The 23,795-nt window shown below is 37.1% G+C and overlaps 1 protein-coding gene across 7 annotated transcripts in view; it reads left to right on the top strand.

The window, feature by feature from the left end:
• ICA1 (islet cell autoantigen 1) overlaps positions 1–23,795 on the top strand; it is a 74,080-nt gene that overhangs the window by 37,587 nt on the left and 12,698 nt on the right. For 6 of the 7 annotated variants that reach the window (XM_072033623.1, XM_038173706.2, XM_072033619.1 and 3 more), the window contains 6 exons: positions 10,948–11,073; positions 11,254–11,352; positions 17,752–17,846; positions 19,690–19,739; positions 22,435–22,497; positions 22,603–22,644. In XM_072033623.1, the coding sequence (XP_071889724.1) occupies positions 10,948–11,073; positions 11,254–11,352; positions 17,752–17,846; positions 19,690–19,739; positions 22,435–22,497; positions 22,603–22,644 (475 nt within the window). The remainder of the gene's footprint in view (positions 1–10,947; positions 11,074–11,253; positions 11,353–17,751; positions 17,847–19,689; positions 19,740–22,434; positions 22,498–22,602; positions 22,645–23,795) is intronic. The other variant, XM_072033620.1, reaches the window with a different exon arrangement.

Below are 23,795 nucleotides of genomic sequence, written 5' to 3' on the forward strand. Positions count from 1 at the left end.
ACTGCATGCGTGGGCAACAGATGTTGGAAACCGAGTTAGACCTATCTAGTAGGTTTCGGCAGTTTGCAAAATTGAAACCCCGGGTCTGAATATAATATTCAGACCCGGGGTTTCAATTTTATATATATATGTTATATATATATATATATATATATATATATGTATATGTGGACTTAAGTGGAGTGGTGTACAGAATTTTGTGAAAACAGGATATTGAGATCTGGGCTTCTCTCTGCACTGCAGATATAATTGTAAAAATGTTGGAGTGTTTGAAAATTGCTCCCATTCCTTCCCCAAACGAATCTGTGAATGCAAAGCTTACTTGCTGTCATACAGTTACAATATAGGGAGTATTTCTACATGTTTTCTATTATTTAGGCATGTTTGGGCATACACAGTGCTTGAATACACCCTGGCAATTGAAGATGAACGCTCTTAGAGTTATAAAATTCTTTAATTCAATGTGCTTTTGAATTTTCGTAAGGGAAAACCTGCTATTAGTGTAGTGAGAAAGAGATTAATACCTTTTTGGGAAAACGGAAGTATCCATGACAGAACAGCTTTCAGGCAGCACCACGAGAAGGCACCGAGCCAGTGGGAGTCCAGCACAGCACCTTGCTCACAAAGCCACCTTGACCCGCCTCAGGGTTACCTGATTCTTAACAATGGATGCGTTAGCTCAAACTCATCCTGCCATCTGTCCAATATCTTTGTTTGTGACCAGTGGTAGCAACCAGTTGCATGGAGCAAATATATGTTGATATTTTCTTATAATACTGTGACCAATGGACGCATCATAAGCTGCAGTGTTGTTTTTTTCTATAAAATTGACCATTTGCCTTTTGAACTCTGGTCCTCACAATGTATTGCTATGATTCAGAGTTGCCCTACTAACACAGATGTTATGTAAAGATCTACTGTCCTTCTGTTGACCCAAACTGCTGGTTTAGTATAATGCTCTCTGCTTCCTGCGTTGGCCAATGTATAGTCTTTCCCAATGTTTGTATATGCGATCTGATGGCCTCCGAACACTCTCCTTATTCAGCTTTTTTTTCCATACTGAAAAACCCTAATCATTCTTCCTATAGAAGCTAGTTACATCTTTGATCATACATTTGTTCTGTCCTGCCTTTTTCCCTTTCCAGAATAATGGAGCTTTTTTCTCTCAGTTCTAAGGCCAAACTGGTACACTTTTGCAGATCCATCTTGGCTCTGGGCAGAAGAAAAATATCCAGTGGGGGAAAAAAAAAATCTTCATGCCACTGTATAATATTCATGGAACCAAATACACAATGTGTGAGGATGTACTTGTTTCTCCACATACCTAAAGAGACACAAGAGAGGTACAGTGCAAAACAGCAGGAATAAACAGGGCTAGGAAGGAAGGGATTTGGTAGGAAAAGGGAAAGAGAAATGAGTAAGGTGTTTGTGTATTTGTATAAACCAGAGAGGAAAGCTTCTCAGTAGGATTCAATTTCCATGATAGCCATCTTTGAATATATTAGAAGATGGTACAACCAGCCTTTGTTTTTTTGGGGGGAAAAAGGAAGAATATTCAAGTCACCCATAATTTTATACCCTCACAGGGGTCAGAGAATTGCTTACATCTGCTGATTGTCAGTGGTTATGAAGCAAGCAGCCTTGACCATGGCTTAGTCATTACTGCCAGGCTGGAGTTACATGGCATGTAAGCCAATGGACTCTAGGCAGTAAAATTTTTACAGGCTGAGTACTGAAAAACTTAAGAGGGAGATTAGACAGAAATGTGACACAAACAGCAGATTTCATATTCCACAAAAATGGTGGCTTGAGTCCATGACCTTGCTGTTTTGTAAATATGATATTTGTATAATATCCTTTAGAAAAAAAATTCTCTGCTGGGATTTAAAAATAGCGCTGTTTCCAATAACATATTTTGTTACCTTATATATTGCTCTTAAGGAAAAAACAAAATACAGGAAGGTTCATTAAGCACTTTGCTTCTTGCCATGACGTTGTCCTTGACCTGGGTGGCTTACCACAGAACACGTTGCAGACAGCCAACTAGGTGACATGGGTCTTGAAACAGGAAGAAAAAGGCAAGTATCTGACCCAAAGTACTGGGAGGATAGGGGGAGGGATAGAAATTAGGAAAAAGCTACACAGGTGGGGAAAAAGAAAGAAAAGCATTAGGCAGTTAAAGAAGGAAAAAAAAAAAAAAAAAAAAAAAAAAAAAAAAAAACACAGAGAATGGAAATCATAGTTTGGCATACATTTGTTGTATCCTGAGCATAATGGCTTTGTCTCCATTGACTGCAGATACTAACAGCACGGTAGCATCTATTTGTAGTCCTGTATTTAGGAGCTCTTTTGTACATTTAATTGTAATTTCATCTCTTTCTATATCTTTCTTTTCTGCTCTCAGGCAGCTAATAGCTAATTGCAGCTGTGCAGCTGCATTTGCTAGGTGTCTGTGCCAGTTTTTGTCAAGATCTTCTGTGAAGGTGTAGCTTAGCCAGCAGCAGGATTCCTAGGAAACTGAGACAGTTTTTTTGAGCAGTCCACACTTCTGGCCTGAAAAACTGGAGGGGCAGATAGATAAAGAGAGAGAGAATCAAAAACTGTAAGAGGTAACTTGAGGACTAGGGGAAATTGCTTTAGACAAGGTGTTTCTAGGTCAATCTGTCTCACTTATCAAAGAGAAGATGGAGAGTTGGCTTGACTGTGGTATGTAAGTTCCTGAAGCTCCTCAGTCCCCTTTTCAGGAGTTTAGCAAGAATCATTTCTTGGAAGCTTATCCTAGATGAATTTATCCTAGATGAATTCAAATAGTAAATGAGCACATATTTAAATAGTTATGGTTGTTATTAGCAATAAAGGAGCTTGTTTTATTTCCAGACATCACTTAGGTTAGGATTCCTTGCCTTTAATTTCTGATAGTTGCTATGTAGACGTCTACACTTAAGCTAATCATCAAAAGCTCCCTTTTTAGTTCAATGAAAGGAAATGGGTGGTTTTAGGGTAACATGAATCAAACTCTAGAGTCAATAGTGGATGGAGAGCTGGCCAGCACAAACTAAAAAAGACTTCAGAGTAACAGCGTAGATGTCAGTGGCTAAGCTAGTCGCACCTAGTGTGTCTTTCTGGAAGATGTGCCTTAGGGCAAGCGCAGGAGAGATGTTATGTGATTGATCTGTTCTGTCCCTAAACTCTCTAGGCAAATGCAAAGCAACTATGTAGGAACAGTTCGAGAAAACCTACAAAACTTTTCTCAAAGCTGGATAAGGTATGAATGATTCAGCTATGCATAAGGGAAAATTTTGGCAAAATAGTGACTACAATTTTGAAGATTACTATGGGAGTTAGAGTGGCTTTCAAAGAATTGCTAAAATGGGCCCTGTCCTATCAGGATATGCATTGACAATTGCAGAATCACAAAAAATAATGGATCTCTCTTAGTGCTTCCCGGAGTTTAAAAGTTTGTTACCCACAAATACCTGAACATTTTAATAAAGTGTTTAACATATTAAAAAAAAAAAGAAAAAAAAAAAAAAAAGAAAATGAAGTATAAATTCGTTTTATTTAAAATCCAAAATTGCAGTATTTTTAAAATTATTAGTTCAGCTAAAGCTAATGACAAATCTGATTTATTTTTTTTTTAAAACTCTGAAAACTTAGTGTATTTGCACCTGATTAAGCTTCACCTATTACCTAATTATGTTGTTTTCTAGGTAGCTAAGGTTTTAAATGTTGTAATTGCTGATGGATTTAAAGTACAGAATATTATCATCCCACCTTAAAAGACTTTCAAATTGTTCTGTTCCATTCTGGGAGAAGATAATGATCTCTAGTGATAAATATGTATATGTATGTTTGTATATGCAGTTTAGGTTCTAAGTAATGCAACCTTGCAAAGTTTTTTAAATATAGCTTCTTAAAAGGCTCTTAAAATTTTCCTTTTCAAATTATAATATATGTAGTGCCTCAGGTCAGCACGGCATGTTAGAGGCAGAAGTAAGCTGTGAGAGTACAATCAGTTCCCTGATGAAAAAATAATTAAAACCCCAGTTCTGTGGTGTAGCGTCAGAGCCACTGATGGGAGTAGAACACAAAAAGCGTTTTTATTTCTATTAATTTCATGGGCCTAAGAAACTCCGTTGTATTATGCATTGCATGCTACACACTTATTTAGAGCTGTACATTGTGTCAAAGCTATCATGTGTCGGTGTAAAGTGTCCATGTGAAATCTAGTTCTGTCATGTAATCCTTTCCGTGCTTGGTACACAGAAATTTTCCTGTCTGTAGCATCTTCCAGAGGGGGACAGAAGGAGAAGAGAGAGGGAAGTTTAAAATCCTATGGCCTTACCCATGAGAAATGGTACACAGTGTGCAAAGAAAGCCCCCTGCAAACCCTGAAACGTTAAGCAGTAATTTGAGTTCAGTTTTATCTTCACTTTAGCCAGGATATGTTTATATTTTTATTACAAAACAGTAGAAGCAGAAGAAAAATCCAAGCCCTTCAAAGTCTCATAATTCCTCAGATCAAGAAGCACAGCTGAAGGCTGAAGTTCATTTGAACGTGTTTTGTCCAGACACCCTGTGGCAGCTCTGATACTTTTTAGCTGGTAGGTGTTGGTGGTAGAGCTGTGCATGGGTGTGCACATGTACTGAAGTGTGTACTGCACTGAAGGTTTAAGAGAACTGTACTACCCAAGTCAAGAATAGTGCATGCTGTTCACAATCATGTTTTTGCTTTTTTTGAAAATAGGAGGGATTCCTACCTTCTGAAGGAACCTTTTAATTTCTCCTACCTTCCGTGCTTTGCTTTCAGCCTGCATTACCAAGTGCCTGACTCCACTACTTTGGAGATGCCCAGGGTGGTCTCATCTCAGGACTCCTGTGCAGGTGCATTGCGTGGTCTCTTACAGTGTGTGCTGGTGCTGGACTTGGTGCTAGCACGGCTGGCATCCATGCCTAGTGAAACTTAAATTTTTACCAAGGGCTGCAGTGTTCTGGTGGGGTAGACTCCACTATCCGCAGGGCAGGAGTCATCCCCTAGGTTTCCAGCAAGGGCTTGTTTTCCCAGCACAGCCCCAGTTTAAACCTCCATCCTTCAAACAATGGGGCTTGTACTTCAGTACTGCATATCACTGGGGCAAGACCTGTGACTTACTTGGTGCTTTTTGGTGTCTGATGCAGTGGGATCCCTCTCATTGAAACCTTCAGTACCTGCTGCAATACAAATTTTACATAATAATGAGCAATAGTGAAATCAAAGGGGATAGATGAAAATGGGAATTATCATCAAAGACTATTGTTCTTATGTGAGAATTAAAACTATTACAGCTATTACTTTGTCTCACATTTTGATTACAGAGGTGAATGAAAAATCCTGTCTTTGACTAAATCTCATTTTGTGAGAAGGAAAACTGAGTGTAAGAATGATGCTAACACACAAATTCAAATAGGATGTTATAGTGAAAATGGGTATAATAGCGCTGGTTTGAATGACAGAATTTGCATGCAAGCTACCAGGTTTGGGGGAATAACATTTCAATTACAAAGTGACTTTCTACTAGTTCTTTTCTTTAGACAGCTTCGTCAGAGTAAAAGCACAGCAATATATATATCAGTCATGGTGATTCAATTGTTCTGACTAGAAATGTGATTAAAGAAACAAACAAACAAACAAAACACTTTTACCAGCATATGATGAAGATTTTATGGTCACTTTGTACACAGTGTTGCAGATGTAGTTGTTTGACAGAGAAACATGGTTGTTCTTTGTCCCAGTAAATACAGCAAAATGCTGCTACTGGTTCACTAACCCATATTAAACTGCATTTCTCTGTATTCTGCTACAGAATGCTATAGCATTTCTTCTGCTTCCCCTTCTTCCCCCTTTCTTTCTTTGCAGTACTTGTAGCACTCTTGCTTTATTGTGTATGTTCAATTCCAGGACTGTATGAACATGCTGCAGTGAGAACTCCGAACAAGTGAATTAGATATTCCAATTAAATCTACAATTTCTGGGTAATTATGTCAGGTAAACTGCTAGTAGGTATTTGCAATTATTTGAATAGAGATTGATTTCATCTTGTTATGTTGGATATCACTGTTTCAGCTGAATGTTTAATGTTCTCACTATAAATGTTTCAGCTGCTAAAAAAAAGTCTTACACTGCTGAAAAGTCTTTTTGCTGTGTTGTATCTTATGATAGACTTGCCTTGATCAAATCCATACATAATGAGAGTTTTATGCCCCTTTTGGATACCAGAATGTTTTCTCAGTCTCCTTTCCAGAATCTTTATAGCTTACAACACAACCGGCCTAATATATGTTTAATTTAGCTTTCACTTACATCTGTTGTCTTTTCTCATGGATTTGCTAATACACAGAAACAACCTTGAAACAGGACATTTCAGTTTTCAATAACACTGTTCCAAAGCATTATTTGCTTGTACTGCTGTAGTGACTGGGATCTGAGTCATGGGTAGCAATTCTACTCTGCTTGTCTTGTATAGGAATAGAAGAAAAAGGCAGTCTGTAGGGCGGGCATATCTGCATTTTTTCCACTCATCACACAGAATTAGCCATTACTTCAGAGCTGATATTTCTGCTGTTCTTCTGTGGCAGAAAGGCTGACGATATTTTTGTTGCTTTAAAGAGTAAGACAGGTAGACAACTAATGGTAATTAAGTCCTTTATAAGAATTGCAACATGACTGTTAATCTGCTTAATCAAGCTTAATAGGGTGAGGTGCCTGGGAATGTGTGCACAAGCAGAAGAAATTGCAATTAAGTCCAAAATGTCAAACTTGAGAAATGTATCATTGGAACTTACACACTTTTTTCCAGGTTACCAAAACTCTTACCTCTTTCAAGAATTGTTCCACTTCTTGAACAGATTTGGTGTATGTCTGCTTAGCTTCAAACCTGGCAGATATTATTAGGATCTATTACACTGTCCAAGTGGTTTTCCTTTCTAGGTAGGCATTTCTCACTTCGTAAATTTCATCTCCTAAAATTAACTTTTATCAGTGTTTCTCATCGGTTCATAAATGAAGGGCTAAGGCAAACGAACAAAAGTTCGCTACCTCTTCTTTAAACATTGTTCTTATGTATTATTCCTACAAGTTCATGGAACAGAGATTAATACATGCAATAAATACTATTCCCACTCAAGGGAACAGTTGAGTCAAAGTGTAGCCTGCAAAATGCAGAACATAGTGAAGCACACTAAAATCAGGCTTCGTACTGTGCAAGACTTAGGAAGTCCGCATGTTGCACATGGAATAGTTTAGTTACAGTCATTATTTTGTATAAAACATTACATTTTGTATTCTCAGATTATGTGGCATCAGTCTTGACTTAAAAAAAAAAAAAATCAACATGTGCTTGCATGTGTTGGTGTAAAATTGTAATGGGTGCTCCTTTTCGTAACTTCGTAGCTTGAATGGTGTTCTTACAGTTCTGTGGGAACTGTGATAACCTAGTTCCTTATGCTTTCTGTGCTGTATGCTACATACTTTGTTCTCAAACTGCAGTCTACTTTAGTTTCCATTTCAGTTTCCCGTAGTCTTTACAACAATCAGGTATGCCAGAAGGTGCTACACATACTTAATGCAGAGATTTGTGTCGATTCCATCTGCTGGTGGAGTTTACCCAGAGCCCCCAGCAGGAAGGTTTGCTATATTCCAGGAATTTTTCCCTCTTGATTTACTTCCCCCCCTTTTCCACCCTGTGCACACTGTGCATGCTTTTCAGATCGAGTAAGTGAGAGGCTGGGTGACAAATTAGACTGAAAGCATCTGTTTCTGCTTCTATGCTGAAAGTGCTGAGACAAAAATATACAGTATATAGAATGAGTTAGTGCATTTATCTGATTTAAGTTCGCTTTGGAGATGATGCCTCACTAGCTGAATTCTCCCTGAAACTGGGCTACTACTAGAAATAAATTTTCCATGTCATGATAGACTGAAAGAAAGTAGTAATATAGAAGACAAGGTTCCTTGAAAACACATGACAAATCCATATTTTAGTAACTGAATGTACTGAACAGGATTTTTGATTGCATTTGAATATTATTATTATTATTTTTTATGATAGCACTCTTGAAAGCTGGGCCTTTTCTGTCTGAGATTTAGGAACCTGTGTTTGCAGATATTTGCCCTTACAATCAAGCATACCAGAGTCTGACTTTCAAACTCCCAGGATTTAGGATCTTAACACTGATTATTTATTTATTTCAATCTATTAAAATTATTTCAGTTTTATCTGGCTTCTTAAAGTTTATCAAGCTATTGATTTAATACTTTGTTTTCTCATGTGTTCTCTTTAAAGAATTCTGTCCCTTAAATATTGTACTTTGATATTTGCATTGGAAAATTAAAAGCAGATTGTTTTTCCTTAGAAAAAGGAAAATATGGAGGGTAATGGTCTTTTTTTATGTCAGTACTGCCATGGTAAGATTTTCTTGTACAGCATAAATCTCATAACTAGCACCTATCGCTTCAGATGCTTCAGAGCTCTTTTATTGTAAAATGTGTGCCTTGCCTTTGCTTCAGTACAATTCTCTTAGTCAGTAAACTCCCAACACTTCTCAAACCAGGATTTTGAAGGAATTTTTTATGTTGTGCTCGAGTGAAACAAAACATACAAATAAAAATTTGCAGGATAGAAACCACAATGAAGTCCTGTTTGTAATGTCTTAGAGTAATTGAAGGAAAAGGAGAAGATTAATACGTATTACATTAGCTTTCCCTTGAGTAGAAAAGCAAAGGTTCATTCTGATAACTAGTGTGGTATTAAGCAGATTACACTTCGTAAGCGTAAAGGTTTTATACCTAATTCCTGAAGCCACAAGTAGTTTTAAAAGTTGTCTAATAATAATTCAAATTGAAAATGCACTTATACATGAAAGGCAAAAGCTTGTGCTGATGCATTAATGTGGTGGTCTTCCTGGGCTGTCCTGCACTGCTGCTATAAAATGAAGAGTGCTTCTGCTGAATAAACCTTCAGGATATCAAAAAAGCTGAAAAACATTCTTCATTTAACAGTTCTTAAACTTTTGCATCTTCCCTGGTTGGCAAGATAAATGTGCATCATTTGGTAACGCAGCACTGCATTAGGTATTTTGGGTCATCTATATGGACATATCAAGCATATATGCTTGATATTCCATGTTGTGTTATGAATCCTTTTTGTCAGTGTTCTAAGTTTCAAAAGAAGCACTAATTGCATGTTAAGATAAAACATTGACGTTTCTTGCTAAGTGTCGCTGAAGACTGCAACTAGAAACTTTACAAGTTTTTTTGTTTTCTGGCCTTTTTACTTGTCTTTCAAGGAGTTGGAGACATGAGGTAGACACAAATCCCGGTCTGTTGTATGAAGTGGAAACCATGGGTGCAGTTTCCTCCTTTCTAAGAGAATTCAAATCTGTCTCTGCCTCTCCAAAACATATCCTGACTACCAAAGAACTCTTTCAGCTATGGACAGCCCTCTTTAGTTTGAAGTTCTTTCAAACAACACGAGTGGAATCATAGAATCACAGAGTAGCTCAGGTTGGAAGCAACCTTAACGATCGTCTTAGTTCCAATGCCCCTGCCGTGGGCAGTAGTCAGTAAAATGCTGTAGTCTAGTGTTTGGAGTACTGGATCAGGCCAGGAATACGGGATGTAGTTGTGTGACCAGAAGTCTTATGTACTGTAAGTGAGTTTAGGTAAATGTGATTGGAAATATGGTAACCCTAATGCTTCAGGTTATGTTATGAGGTATGTCATTGTCCTTCCTGTGTAAATGAGCACAGGTACTTGCTGCAAGGTGCTGGATTCACTTCTGAAGACCAGAAGCATACAAGTTTGTCATATCTTGTGTGACTGAATCTGTGTATTCTGAACAGAATAAGTTTACTCTCAGAATTAGGCAAGTAAAGAAAAAGAAATGTATTTGATTTGAGTTCGTGTGTTGTTGTTTTTTCACTAATTTTTTTTTGGGGGGGGGCGGTAACCATTTTACAATGACAGTGAAGGAGTTATAGGAAAAATTATTGCATTTTCTGCTTTGATAATTTCGTATTTACTTGGATGAAAACTAGATTTTGTGTACGAATTTTGTTGCATATAAAGTTCTGTTAATACAATATTTAGCGTGTTGTACAAAGCTGTTTTAAAAATGAGCTATCCTGTGCACAAAATGCCTTCATCAACTGTGTACCCTGATACATGATAATGAGAATACAAGTATTTTTGTATAAATACTTGTATTACAAAAAATAAAAAAAAAAAATGTGCTGTTTGTGTAACAGACAGTATCATGTATGCACCTAACACATAGGAGAAGAATCATTTGAAAAACTAAAATTCTTTGAAACAGAAATTGATTGTTAGGCCTTGATGTTTGTGTTTTAGCAACGAATGGGGTAAGCACTCCTATTTCCAGTAAAATTTTAATGAGAACTTTTTCTACCAGTTCAAAGTTATTGAAGTGCTATACTGTCAACAAGAAATTCAGACTGCATTTTAAGTTTGTCAATATAATTGTTTTCCTACTGTAGGTACATGGAGACGTCTGTGTGTGCATGTATATTGTGTTATAAACTTAAAATTCCAAATCTGTTGGTCAGGATTTGGATTGGTATTTCTATAGAGAAAAATAAGTGTGTTTTCTAGTTATCTTCCCAGTGTATATACAATACTACTATTCATCTTATAAACAGGTTAGAAAAGTCTCTTCACTGAATATATTAGAAAAGTAGTAATATAAATGATAGTAAGAACCATATTATAGCATGTTAGCTTGCCATAGCTTATTTTCTGTTGGACAAATACTATAATAAAGTTCTGCGTAATTTTTAATTGAGTCTGTTCAGAATTTTGATTTTCCCCCGAAAGTTGTATTAGTTTGCTCTTTCATGAGGAAAAACAGAGAAAAAAAAATCACTACATAAACAATTTTCCTTTGTTTGAAGGTTCAAGCTCAAGTGCGACATGCAAAACTCAACTTTGACAAACTGAAGACTGATGTCTGTCAAAAAGTCGATCTTTTGGGAGCAAGCAGATGCAACCTTCTTTCTCATGTGTTAACAACATATCAGGTATTCAAAAAACTATGAGCCTCCAAAATAAGATTTCCCGTTAATGTGTTTTTAACAGGTTACTATAGCAATTTTCAAATACAAGAATATGTAACTAATATTGGAGGGGAGATGTAAAATCTGTAAAAGCAGATTGGTGTTTAAGCTAACATTGCCTTGAAATTTTACTCTCCCTTACAGACAACACTTCTTCATTTTTGGGAAAAAACTTCACACACGATGGCAGCTATCCATGAAAGTTTCAAAGGTTATCAGCCATATGAATTCACAATGTTAAAGGTAAGGAATACATCAGTCTGTTTGTCTGCCCAGTGATAACAAATAAGAGACCATATAACCATGTAGAAAGCATACATTCATATTTTGTCCATATGTTGTCTGGCAATTTAATCCCTGTCCCGTCTTTTCATTTGAATACATGCTTTCTGTCAAATGCATTTCTGGCTAGTAAGATCAAAAACTGTATGTAGAGTGTAGTAATAAAGGACATATTTCAAAGGAAGACAATATTCAGGGCTACACTTAAGTATGTGTTTAAGTGCTAACTGGGATTGGTTTTGATTGTTCCTGAAGAATCATGAAGTCCAGCATAATTAGGGATTTATGCTCCCCTCCAAAATTCCACAATGAATTAATGCTGCAAAGCACTCTGTACTTGAAGAGACGGCTCAGTTTGAAAGCAATTAGGAGTCATAGCCTCAGTCTGTGAGATGTTTGTGGATGTGACATGCAGAAGTAGAAGCTGGGCTGCAGTGTGCTGTATAGCCTGTGGCTACCCCTGAGCTCCTGTAGAACAAGCACCTGAAGGTATAAAGTTTAGTTCACCCCAGGCTCCCATACTTGCTCGTACATGACTATGCTATATTTAAAGTTGTTTTCTAGAACGTGTGTTGGGAGGGAGTGGTTTCTGAACTTTGAAGTGCATAAAGAGCTTGTGGAGATTGTTATTCCTGCAGCTTGAAACAACACAACAAAAGAACCGGCCAAAAACATTTCAAGCTTCAGTCTCTCCTGACCAGAGGACAGAAGGAAGTTCTGCTCTGGACAGCTTTAAAGACTCAAACTTTTCCATCTTACCCAGTCTCTGTCCTGCCGGAAAAGTCTGCATTTGCTATGAAGCTCACAGAACTCTGCGCTTCCTTCTCACATCGTCCATACATGGGTTCTAGCCAGAGTGCATCTCCAAATTCCAGCAGGAGACAGTTGGGAATAGTTATCTTGACACTGCCAGTAATTGCCTACAGACTCACCAGTTAAACTCTAAATCAGAAAAAAGGTCCTCTTTGTTTCCCCATCATCACTTCCCATTGCAGTGACGGCTGGTTCACAGCCTGGGTTTAGCATGGCCAGAGTCCTGTTGAGGAGCCTGGGAAGCATGCGGTGGGGCTGTTCTGCTCCTAACCTCATGATGTTTGAAGTTTTCTGAAGATTTTTTTCACTATGCTTTTAAACAAACTCTTTCCAATCTAATTTGTGCAGATACTCAGAAAAAAATATAGGCTATTTATTCTCTTTCATATCTAAACACATGATTATGTGAACAAGACATGTTTCAAAACACATAATGTTTAGATACCTTGTAAAGAAGCTTGTACGGAAAATGTACCGCTTCTGGAGCATGAAATACCCTTGTGATAGAGAATGAGAAGTACCTTCATGTTGGAGAATGAGAGAGATTTTGGAATGCCTGGTATCTTTTGAACTTTCTCCTGTGAAAGATTTTAGTATAATCTAAATTTGGAATTAAATTGGGAATCTGTGATGGAGAAATGCAATCTATATTGTGTGCACATGTGCAACAAGCAGTCCCTGGAATAGAAAGTAACTGTAAAAATGATTGTGGATATTGTAGTATGTTTAGGGTGAAGCCCTTTGTTATGAGAATCATAACCGTTTTTATTGCTGGCCTCCTGCTCTGAAAAGATGTGATTTCCTGTTTGTGCAGTTATATGTATGTTGAGAAATAATGCTAATCAGGGGTTAGTTTTATACTACAGAATTTCATGGAAGTCTCTGCTTGCAGAAAACAGCTGCTTGGGGATAAGACTCTGTTGCTGCCTTTTAGTATCAGTTCTTTATTTCTTTTGGTCTCTGGAGTGTGGGATTATTGGTTTTTTTAGTATATCAAAGTTCAGTCTCCTATACGATCTCTTTTGCCTCAGTTAGTTTCTGTTTGTTCACATTAAATGGTTGCTGAGAAGATGCAGTTAAAATCTGTTAGTTGCATCAGGTGAGGTTCTGTTGCCTGACAGCTTGGGTGTCTACTGCTGCTTTAGGGACATTCAGGTCAGTCTCCAAACCTCCAGAAGAGTGTGGACTCCTTCAAGTCCCATGCCTTCTCTGCTAGACATCCTAGAGTGTGGAAAAACAAGAGATGTTTATGGTTAGGAACTGATCCTTACCAGTCATGTCATGTGCTTATGCCAGAGTTTAAGGAGTTGCAACCTACTTCAAGTATTACTTTTTTATAACATATAATAAATGGCTATAGGTGATCTTGGGTAAGTGTAGTTTCTAGTGGAGAAACTTCTGGTCAAAAAAGATACCATGTCTGCTGTTTATGTGTTAAAAACATACAAATAGGATATATAATTGCTTAAAACATAAAATATTTTAATGTGCCCATTTCTACATGTTTAATTGGGAGTTGTCTCTTAGATATAAGACAAGGAAAAATATTCTTTAAAGGGATCTTTTCTAAAATAGCGAATAAAGCAAATCATTTTTCTTTTGTGATTCTAGTTCTGTTAGCAGCTTACTACTAGCAGCTTAACTTTACTCATCCTTAATTCAGGAGTGGTCCTGCCGAATTAAGCAAAGCTTACGTGTATGTAGGGTCAGCATTTTACTTCAAAACAAGAATTTAAGGAAACAATGTTAATATTTGACTTAGATGTAAATTGTCTTACTGAAAAATTAGAAGGTGCCATGTACTGGAAAATTACTATTTGTATTTTGTAGTATGAATATATTCATGTACTAGATTTACCTCAGGAAAGAGACTCTTAAATGCCTCTCGGGGTTGTTTCTGGAAAGAAAACATTGTCTTTAGAGATGTTTGCCAAACTCCCTTAATGAAAAGCAGCCCATTTGTTTTCTTTGCTTCAGGGTATATGCTGAGAGTAGTATAATTGTGCTTTTGCAGCTGTATTTCCTAACTGCTAGTTTTATGCTTGATGAAAGATGATTATTAATGTGCTAACAAATCTATGTATCACGATGTAAAAGTATCCATTACTGCAGTATTAAAGATGATGGGCTGCTGCTTTGGTAAAATCTTTAAGATTTCATTGTCTTGAAATCACTATATATCAAAGGAATTCAAATTTATTTCAGGGGCTACTTTTCATGAATGGTACCTATTTCTAATTTCTGTCACTATTTATTTGTCTTCAGTACTTCACGAATCTTTAGTCACATTGTTTACATTTCACTACTCTAATAATAAACTTCCTAAAGAGTTCACATGAGCCTAGAAACAGTATTAGCCCTGGCGAGGGAGTCAAAAGGCCTAAATCTCAATGCATCCATCTATTTGTGTGCAAAGTGGAGCACTGCTGCTTCTGCTGATTACTTGGTTTGGAAAACCCTGCCCTAACACAGCTACTTCAGTACTGCTGCCTTCTGCTGATACTTGCTGTAGACCAGTATCCTTTCTCATTTCCATTTTGTTGCATCATGACATTATTGCCTAGGCAGAACTGCATATAATCTTACATCTCTGTTCTTTTCTTTTTCTTTTCTATTTTTTTCATATATCTCCCTGAGGATATACTGAAGCTACCTGATTGTCTTCCTCCCTTTCAGCCCTCTCTTAAAATGAAGCAGATCCAAACTTTTGTCTCTTCAGTGGTGTTATGTGTTTCTGGATGTTGTTATGATGTCCTGGGATGTATCCCTGGCTCCTGGAGCTGCCCTTAACCATGTTACTTTGATTCCTTCCTCAGTAAAGAGGAAGAGCATAAGTTGTCCAAGGCACTTGGGAGGAATTGTGGGCAAGCTGAATGCATTGTCAGCACTCTGGTGATGTAACTACAGAGGACAGGTTTTGTGTGCAGTCCAGGTCATCTCAGCTTGTCTTGAAAGAAGCTATACCATAAGTGAAGGAGTTTTCATGAGTAGTAGCTTAGGAACAGTGCCTGAACTGGAATTAGAGCTGCCTCCATGGTGGAGGAACCTCACAGTTAACTGGCTGGGATATCCAGTCTGAGTGATGGTAGCAAGCAAAATGTCACTGGGTGACTTTTGGTTGCAGAGTCAGGATAAGCACAAGGAATGACTGTGAACTTGCTTCAGTAGCGTGTACAGTCTTATCCTGATTTTTATAGTTTAAAAAAAAAAAAAAAAGAGAGAGAGAGACATAATGAAGCTAAGAAGAAAGCTTTTTAGACCTGAAACCTTCAATCACATACATGTGTGGCTTACAACAAAGTCCATGTGAGTTCTTGCTAGCATCCAGACATGTGCTGTGAAGTTGCACATTTGTCTGTTCAGAGCCAATGAAGTCAGTGATGTTTTACACACCAAACAAGTATGCTTGCTTTTGTCTGAATTCAGTCTGTATCTCACAACTTTGTTTAATCATTTTATTTCCTAGATGATGGGAGTTCGTCCTTTCTTTAGATCTAACCTGAAACAGCAGAATGTCACAGTGTCATTTCTATGCATGTTGACAATAGTGATCACATTACTGTGGCTTTCTGTTTAGAAAACAGTTGAGAATGGCTTTTTAACACTTATTTCATACCCATTGTCTAGATTTTGTTTATCCTTTTATAAAGATACCTCAGTTCATAGTACACACTGGGCTGCAGAGTGGAGGAGGCAGGGGAGAGGATAGTAATTTAATTATTTGCTGTTAGAATTGGAGGAAATATGGCTAAATGTCAAAATAATTAGGTAAATTGAATGATTGTTTCTGCTAATTTTCAACAATTTTATCATAATCTCTACTTAAACTGAAGCTGTATTTCAGAGCTATATTTATTTTTCTAATACAGGAAATAGTAACTCCCATTATTATCGTGCTGTTTCCTTCCCGAGGTACTCATGAACTTCATTTCTATATGCTTTTTCTGTGGGTTGTCCTTTAAAAATGGATTTCCTGAAACACTCTTTAACAATGAAGGAAGCATCATAATATAGTTTCTTGAAGAAGGATGCTGATTTCTCTGTATTTTTCATGAAGATGCAGAAGGTTTTACTTCTGATAATTCTCTAAGTTGCACAAATTCTCTAACTTCTACAAATTAGGCTGTAGTTAACGTATCTGTTGTTTGAAACCATTACATCCTTCTTGGGCAGGCTCAGTGCTGCTATGCTTAGCCACAGAGCACCACACACAGTTGCAGCATCACCTCCTGAGTGCAGTGCACGGTGTGCTCTACAGTGGAGGTGTCAGAGATGGGTCAAGTGCCAGAAGCACTGCTGTCATTCTCTGCACTCCAGTTCTGTGCGTATGTTTCTGAACTTTAACCCAGGTCCTCTTGGAATCAATGGAATAATCCCCCACCAGTTTTAGTAGTACACAGTGCAGTCTAGTCAACAGCTGGTACAAACACAGCTGAAGAGTAACATTCCTTCATAGGTGATCTAGCTGACGTGGCTTGTGTCCATTATTCAGAATCCAAGAAGTACACTTAGCAGTGGTTCTGGTTAGCACTGTTACAGTGTTAAAGGAAAAAAAAAAAGTGGCAACCATAGATAAGGTACATTTCCTTAAGGCCTCTAGTTGTTATTGCTGCCTTTGTGATCCCTCATCTTCTGACACATGATGTCTGCAGTGCTCTAGGTGCTTATGACAAATTAATCTGTGGCACTAGATAAAGGCATTAACTTACTGGGAGGAGAAAAAAAAATCCAACTGCAGTATATGACAAGTCCATTCGTTTGGTTTCTAAAACACAGAAGTATACATCTCCACGCAAGTACTAACAGAAACAGAAACTGGAATGCCCCTTCTGGTGACTAATGCATTCTGGTTAACAGGGCAGTGCATACAAGAGCTACAACATGTGTGGGAATATTTTTCTCACAGCAGGTGGGCTGGGGACTCTAACCTTTATTCAGTAGGTGAGGCAGATTTAGCAAACATGTTAAGTAACCTTCAGTTATTTAAGTTTTCGTGCAGCAACCATAATTAATGCATAATATTAATGCATAACATTAATTGTGGGGAAAACTAGTAGTATATTAATACTTCAGTAGTCTCAAACAGTCACTACACAATGCTTTTATGTGTTGGCTTCTTCACTTGCCCAACTTTGGGTTATAAAAGAGCAGACCGTGAAACTGCTCATAATATCTTATAGCCTGGTCGTTCACATTGCAAAGGGTCAGCAGGCTGTGGTAATATCACACCTGGCCTCTATCAAATTGTCCAAGATTTTAACCCCTTTTGGATTGAGGATATGAGCAGTACTGTCCTAGTGGCACTGCAGCTGCTAAGGTTCTGTGAAGAGCTGGGTCAGGGAAAAAAAGAGTAAAGAAATAAAGAAGCAGTACAAGGAACAAATAGGTTTAACGAGCGCATCTATTCATTCTGTTTGAGTCAGATATGCTTTTGATACTAGACTAATTTATATAGGCTTTATAGTCTGGTTTGGCCTTACATGACACATTTTTGCTTCCCTGAATCTTTTTTCTTCTCTCTTTTCATTTATAATGATTATGATCTAGAGCTTGCAAGATCCTGTGAATAAACTAACAGAAAGAGCAGAAAAGGAGGACCTGCAGATTGAGAGCACCAAATCAGTAGAAGATCAGCAGAGTCAGTAAGTCACGTGTCCTGTATCTCAAAATAATAAGTAATTTTATCTATAATCTACTTTCTCATTGCTAGTCACCAAACATTTAAAACTAAAAATGTAGACACTGGTAGTTGGACCACACTAGCAAACAGTAAGCTTAATACAAGCATTACTGAAATTATGTACTGTGTGTATGAAAATTACTAAACTTTATGGTGAGTTTAAGAGCTTAAAAAAGAACCAATTTAACCTTTATATGTTACTCATTTTTCTTAGCCACCTCTTTATTTTTCTGCTTTTGCTTCATCTTTTCTTTAGTAAAAGAAGTGCTAAACAGCATCACATGGGAGAAGATATATGAGCTCTGTATTTCTCCCTTCAGCAGCATCTCCTTACACCTGGGAACAGGATATGGATTCCTGATTGCTTTGGGCAGCGATTAGTTTTTGTAATGTATACAGCATTGGTTAGTAATCCAGCAAAGCAGGAGGTACTTAGTAAAAAGTACATCTAAGTGAACTGATGCTATCAAGGTTTGGGTTACCTGTAGCTCTGAGGTGAAAGAGAATTATGAATGGGCTGCTATAGAGAGAGAAGAACAAGAGAATGAGATGTGATCCCTCCCCTATGGGACCATCAGGATTCAGTTGCAACGAGATGCTACATTGATACAATCCTGCTGCCACCTGTTGTTTTGACTATCCATGGTTAAGTAAAGCACCCAGCTAAGGATCAGTTGTCAAAAAGCAGAGAACAGCTTGGCCAATAATTAGTGTATTTTGCTTGGCTATTTATGGTAACAGTTCTTGAAAGAGTTCAGTTTTTCAGTTGTTTTTGCTTGCTTAGATTCACATCCACTGACCAAAACCAGTTTATAAATCGGTCAGGTCTGGGGCTAAGCAGATGAGAAATGACTTGGCCAAGTACCATTTGGCAAGTGGCTGTTTTCATAGCAGTTCCTTGAGTCTGATGCCTCTCACGTGACAATAATAGAGAATTTCAGAAACAATTGTTTTCTTTAGTGTTGAAAATAAAATTCTAGAATAAATGCATGATTTATGCAAAATCTATGCATTGGCATCTACCAGCAAATGCGTCAGATCCATGTAATGGTTTCACTGCTTTTTACTTATGGATTATCTTTTTCCTTTCATTAAAGTGGGGAACATAACATTTCCTTACAACTTTGGTGTATCCATCAAAGCATAAACATGCATCTAAGATTCTAGAAGAATGATACAAAGTAAAACAAAGCTTTTCAAATCTTCATGATCTTTCCATTCACGCTAAACATTCATTATACTAGAGTTTGGCCTGAGTAACTTCCCTTTGTGTAAGAATTGCTTGTAAACCATTGGTGGTTTTTTTTTTGTGTGTGTGTGTGTGTTTTGTTTTGTTTTCTTTATTGCAAGAGCTGTTTCATCAATAGTGCTGATTTGGTTCTTTAGAAACCTGCTGTAATGGGACAAAACTCACCTGACAGTTGTTTTTATTTAGTCACTATTACAAAGTTAAAAAGAGGGGTGCAAATTGTTTTTCTGTGGACCAGTTATACCTCCTTAGTGGTATTGATGACAGCATATTGTGCTTTTCCAGATTTGGTCTACGCTTTTTATTATAGATATGTAGGTAGGTGGTAGGTTTTGACAGTTGGTCTTCAATATTATTTTGGTTTTCAACAGACTTCTGCCAATGAAGCAATAAAATTTAACAACAAACCAGCATATGTAGCAAATGCAGGAATCCATATGAATTAGTGTTTATTTGTTGTCAATATGATTCTATAGTGATGTGACCAAAAAGAAAAATATATGATAGCGGTAGAATTGTTTCCTCATATTTTTTTTTCTTACTCTTTCAAATTAAGGTTGATTTCATTAGATGAGGAGAGCCATACCAAGGAATCAGACTATTCAGGTATTTTATTTCATGTGTTCATAACTTGCTAAATTCTGTAATTTATGTTGTTTTCATTTCTGTTATTTAATATACATTCAGCTTCAACAAGCAAATCCATATAAATGCATAAAACTTAAGGCCAGGAAGATATGGTAAACATAATATCTTATATATTGTATCATAATGCATTTCAGTCAATTACTCTCAGACAGGTCAAATAGTTTGTCTTCCAAAGTGTAATTCTTACACTGGGCATGTCCTCAAGGAAGGGATTTTCTGATTAGTAGATGTCAAGACAAGGAAAGTACGCCACTTAGCTTGCTAGTTTATCCCGGTGATTAAATATCTACTCTGTTAAAAACTTGTTAAATTTGGTGGAACTTCTGGCTAAGTTAGGCAAAGTCCTATTCAGCTGCTGCCAGTGACCTGGTGGGTGGTTATTACCCAGAGACACAGCCAGGCTCTAATTGGAGATGCACAGTGAAAGAAGGGGAGACAATGGACACAAGTTACAAGAAGGAAATTCTGGTCAGATACTCAGAAAAAAGCTTCACGTTGAGGATGGCAAAATGTTTGCAACAAGTTCTTGGTGAAGCTGTGGAATCTTCATCCCTGCAGATATTCAAAACTTGACCCATCCCTGGGAAACCTGATCCAGCTTCATAGCTGGCTGTACTCTAACAAGGGGCTTGGACAAAATGACTCCCAGACATCCTTGTAGCCTAAATTATGCCATGGCTTTAGAGTATATTTTTATCTAATAAATTAATGGAGAATCTGTCTATGGAGGCTGAAATACTACATATTAAAGGTTCTTAAAAAGTACTACATTAAAATCAAAACTCCCCTCAATCTTCCTCTTGGTAGGCTAAGCATATCAATGTCTTTAAGACATCTCCTATAGACCTTTAGTTTTGAAGCTTTTGTTTCCATTCCACTTCCAACATTCCTTTTAAAATTTGAAAAATACTACTGTAAGAAACATTCCTGATGTTGGTCTCCCCAGTAGTGTTTCTAGAAAGTAAAATCACGTTCCTTTTTCAACTCATCACCTTCCTTTTTGGATTTCCAGGAATATCTAATTTTTCAGTAACATCATATTAGAAGCTCATATTTGATTTTGTTGTTGTTTATAAAAACTCAGTTCATTTTGGTCACAGATTTCCATGACTCATTCTTCCATTCTGGAGCACAGCTTGTATTCCGTATTCCTTGAGATATAACTTAAGGCTTAGTGGTAGTAAATTCTCCCAGCTTGACTATAGAAACTCAATGACTGGCCTGAATGACCACCTCTAACAGTCTGTTATAGTTGTTTGTACGTTTTATTCAAGAGGGATTCTGTGTTTACTTCCAGATGACTGTTAAAGCCATTGAAGAGCAATGGAAATAACACTAAACCTTGCAGATCTAAACTAGAAACACTTCTACTTTGCAGTTGTTTCTGCTAACAACTTTTTTTGACATCTGTTAGTTGTCATGTTCCTAATCCATTCAATATGTTCCCTATAGTTATTATGCAGTGCTAACTTTTTAGCTGGAAGGCTATGCAGCGCAAAGTCAACTTGTTTCTAAACAAATATCTTTACTAAAATAAGCTCACAATTTCATCAAAGAATGGAATTAGTCATTTTGCAATGCTTTCCATAAAAATACCTTTTATTATAGGAGCATTTATTATGCTCCTATTCTTTTATTGAATCAGTTAATGTTTCACCTTGGAGTAATGATGAGCTATGAGCCCCTACTTACCTACAGTTATTTGAATCACCCTGTTAATTACTGTTGTTGTTTGAGTGTTTTTTTTAATAGTGGCATCATAATAGGACTTTTTTGGTGTTCTGAAGTTTCACCCATTTTGCAAGTAATCAGTAAGATCAAATATCTGTTTTACCATATACTTTAGCATTCCTGGATGCAAAATCTGACTTTTAAGATACTGTATTAGCAGATGTTTTCTAGAACCTTTCTCAGTTATTTACAGACTGTAATATATTTCAGCATCATCCGTAATGTAAATACTTTGTTCTGTCTCTTTCTGTGTCACCTTTAAAAGGAACTGAAGTATTTTGTAATACCTCTGCTAAATTTTTCCATTTCCCTATACTAGTGAGTCTAAGTTTTGTTTTTTTTTTTTTTCTTGAAGTACTCTGTACATCCTAAAATAACAGGCAGCACTGCTAGTGCTGTTTCTTCATAAGAGCAGTCTATGAGGAATGCTACTTCATAACTTCCAATTTGTATCATTTGCTCTGCATTTGCCTTTAATGTGCTATGGATGTTTTTAAGATTGGCTCCATCACATATGCCATTCAACTGACATATGGTCAAGAATGGCAATTTAAGGAACAATGAGGTCCTGGGCACTTTTGTGCTCTCTCCTGCCCTGTGCAAGTACAAGCTTCTGAAAAAAATAAAATAAAATCTCTGCTTCTGCAGAAAAGCAGATACCTGTCTGATTCTTGCAGTTGCCTCAGCTGGGTGCACCTAGCCTGGAGATGGGCTTCTGCGGCAGGTGGTAATAAAAGGAAGATCAGAAATTTGACATCCTTTAAAGTGCTTGTATCTAGGCTGGGTCTTTCATCAGTTGCGATGAGGTTAATTTTAAACATGAATACCAACAACTGTTGCATGTTGAACTTAGTGACATTGTTTATGAACATATATTCTTGTGCCAAGTGCAATTTGACATGTTTATGGATCTTGATTACAGCTGCCGATGGCAAGGATGCCCTATCCAAGTTACAAGGAAGTTGTAATCACAAGCAGAACTCAGGTGAAGTGTCTTAAGAAAACTACCTCTAAATATATATATCATAATTGCCAGTGTACTGCAGGTCTTCTTTTGTTACTTACTAATTATTTTTTTTCCTGCTCTTAGGTGCCATAGATGACTTATTAGACCTACAACCTGAAGAAAATGGTATGAAACATTTGTGTATATCTCTTTCATTTGCCTTTCCATTGTAGGTTTCAAGTATAATTTTAATCCTAGATGTTAATTGTTTTCCTAATCTAAAGGGTTCATATGTTTCTGAATGAAACTGTTCAGTTACAGTTTTTAAACAGTGTTAAAAGAAGCCCAACTTCATAAACCTACAGAGGCGCTATACCTGATGTTAGAATATAAAGCATACCTTATTGGTATGCCAGGGGTGATTCAAGGGTATATTGCATTTTCCCCACTAAAGTAAGTTCCACTGTAAACCTACCTTTCCTATAACTTTTCAAAATCTTTTCTTTTTAGTTCTCTTGTTGTACCCCAACCCTTCACTTGGCAATACTTTGTAACCACAAGATTTTGTATCAGAAATGGACATATAAGAAACAAATGATTAAATCCTCTTAGAAAACATGTAAGAACAGGTAACATTTTCAGCCACGTAGTTAATTAAATCTGCTGTGCTTTTCTCAAATACCCATGCAAAAGCAGTCTTTAATTCTGGACTCTACTCCTATTGTTAAACTTCTGTTAGATTAGTGACAGCTCAAGGGGATATGCTGTACCAAAGGGGCTGTTTTACCATGTAACATATGAAAGCTCTAGACAAAAAATTTGTATCAAGTTCTCGCATGGAGTAAGGCTATTGCTCGTAGTTTCTTGATTTGCTCTTCACTTCATTCATCTCAGAAGAATGAGCAAAAGCTGTCTTAAGAACAATGAAAAGAAAAACCTGTGGCAAGTCAAAAAAAGCAAGCAAAGAAAAAATCCCTCCCTGTGGTTTAGTCAGTCAGCCTTAGTGTTATTTGGAGTATTTAAGGCACTGCCTTCATGTTAGGTAAGGAACAGTGGACTTACAAACACTTTGACTTTGGATTTGCCACAAGCAGTCTGTCAAACTGTAGGGAAATTACGCCTCCACTCATGAAGGCAGAAATAGGGAAAGTTTCCTCGGCTACCTGTGCAGATAGTCCTAATCTGTGAACAGATAAGGTAGTGATTACTTCTTTTCTGTGGTTAATAACAAAAAGGTCAGTGTGTGGCCTTTTTCCTCCTGGTTTTCCCCTTAATCATTTGCATTCCTTCTTGGACCTTCTTAGAGCAGGTACAGATAATGCATACAATTACTGGTC

Source organism: Anas platyrhynchos, chromosome 2 (assembly GCF_047663525.1).
Source record: "Anas platyrhynchos isolate ZD024472 breed Pekin duck chromosome 2, IASCAAS_PekinDuck_T2T, whole genome shotgun sequence".
NCBI lineage: Eukaryota > Metazoa > Chordata > Aves > Anseriformes > Anatidae > Anas > Anas platyrhynchos.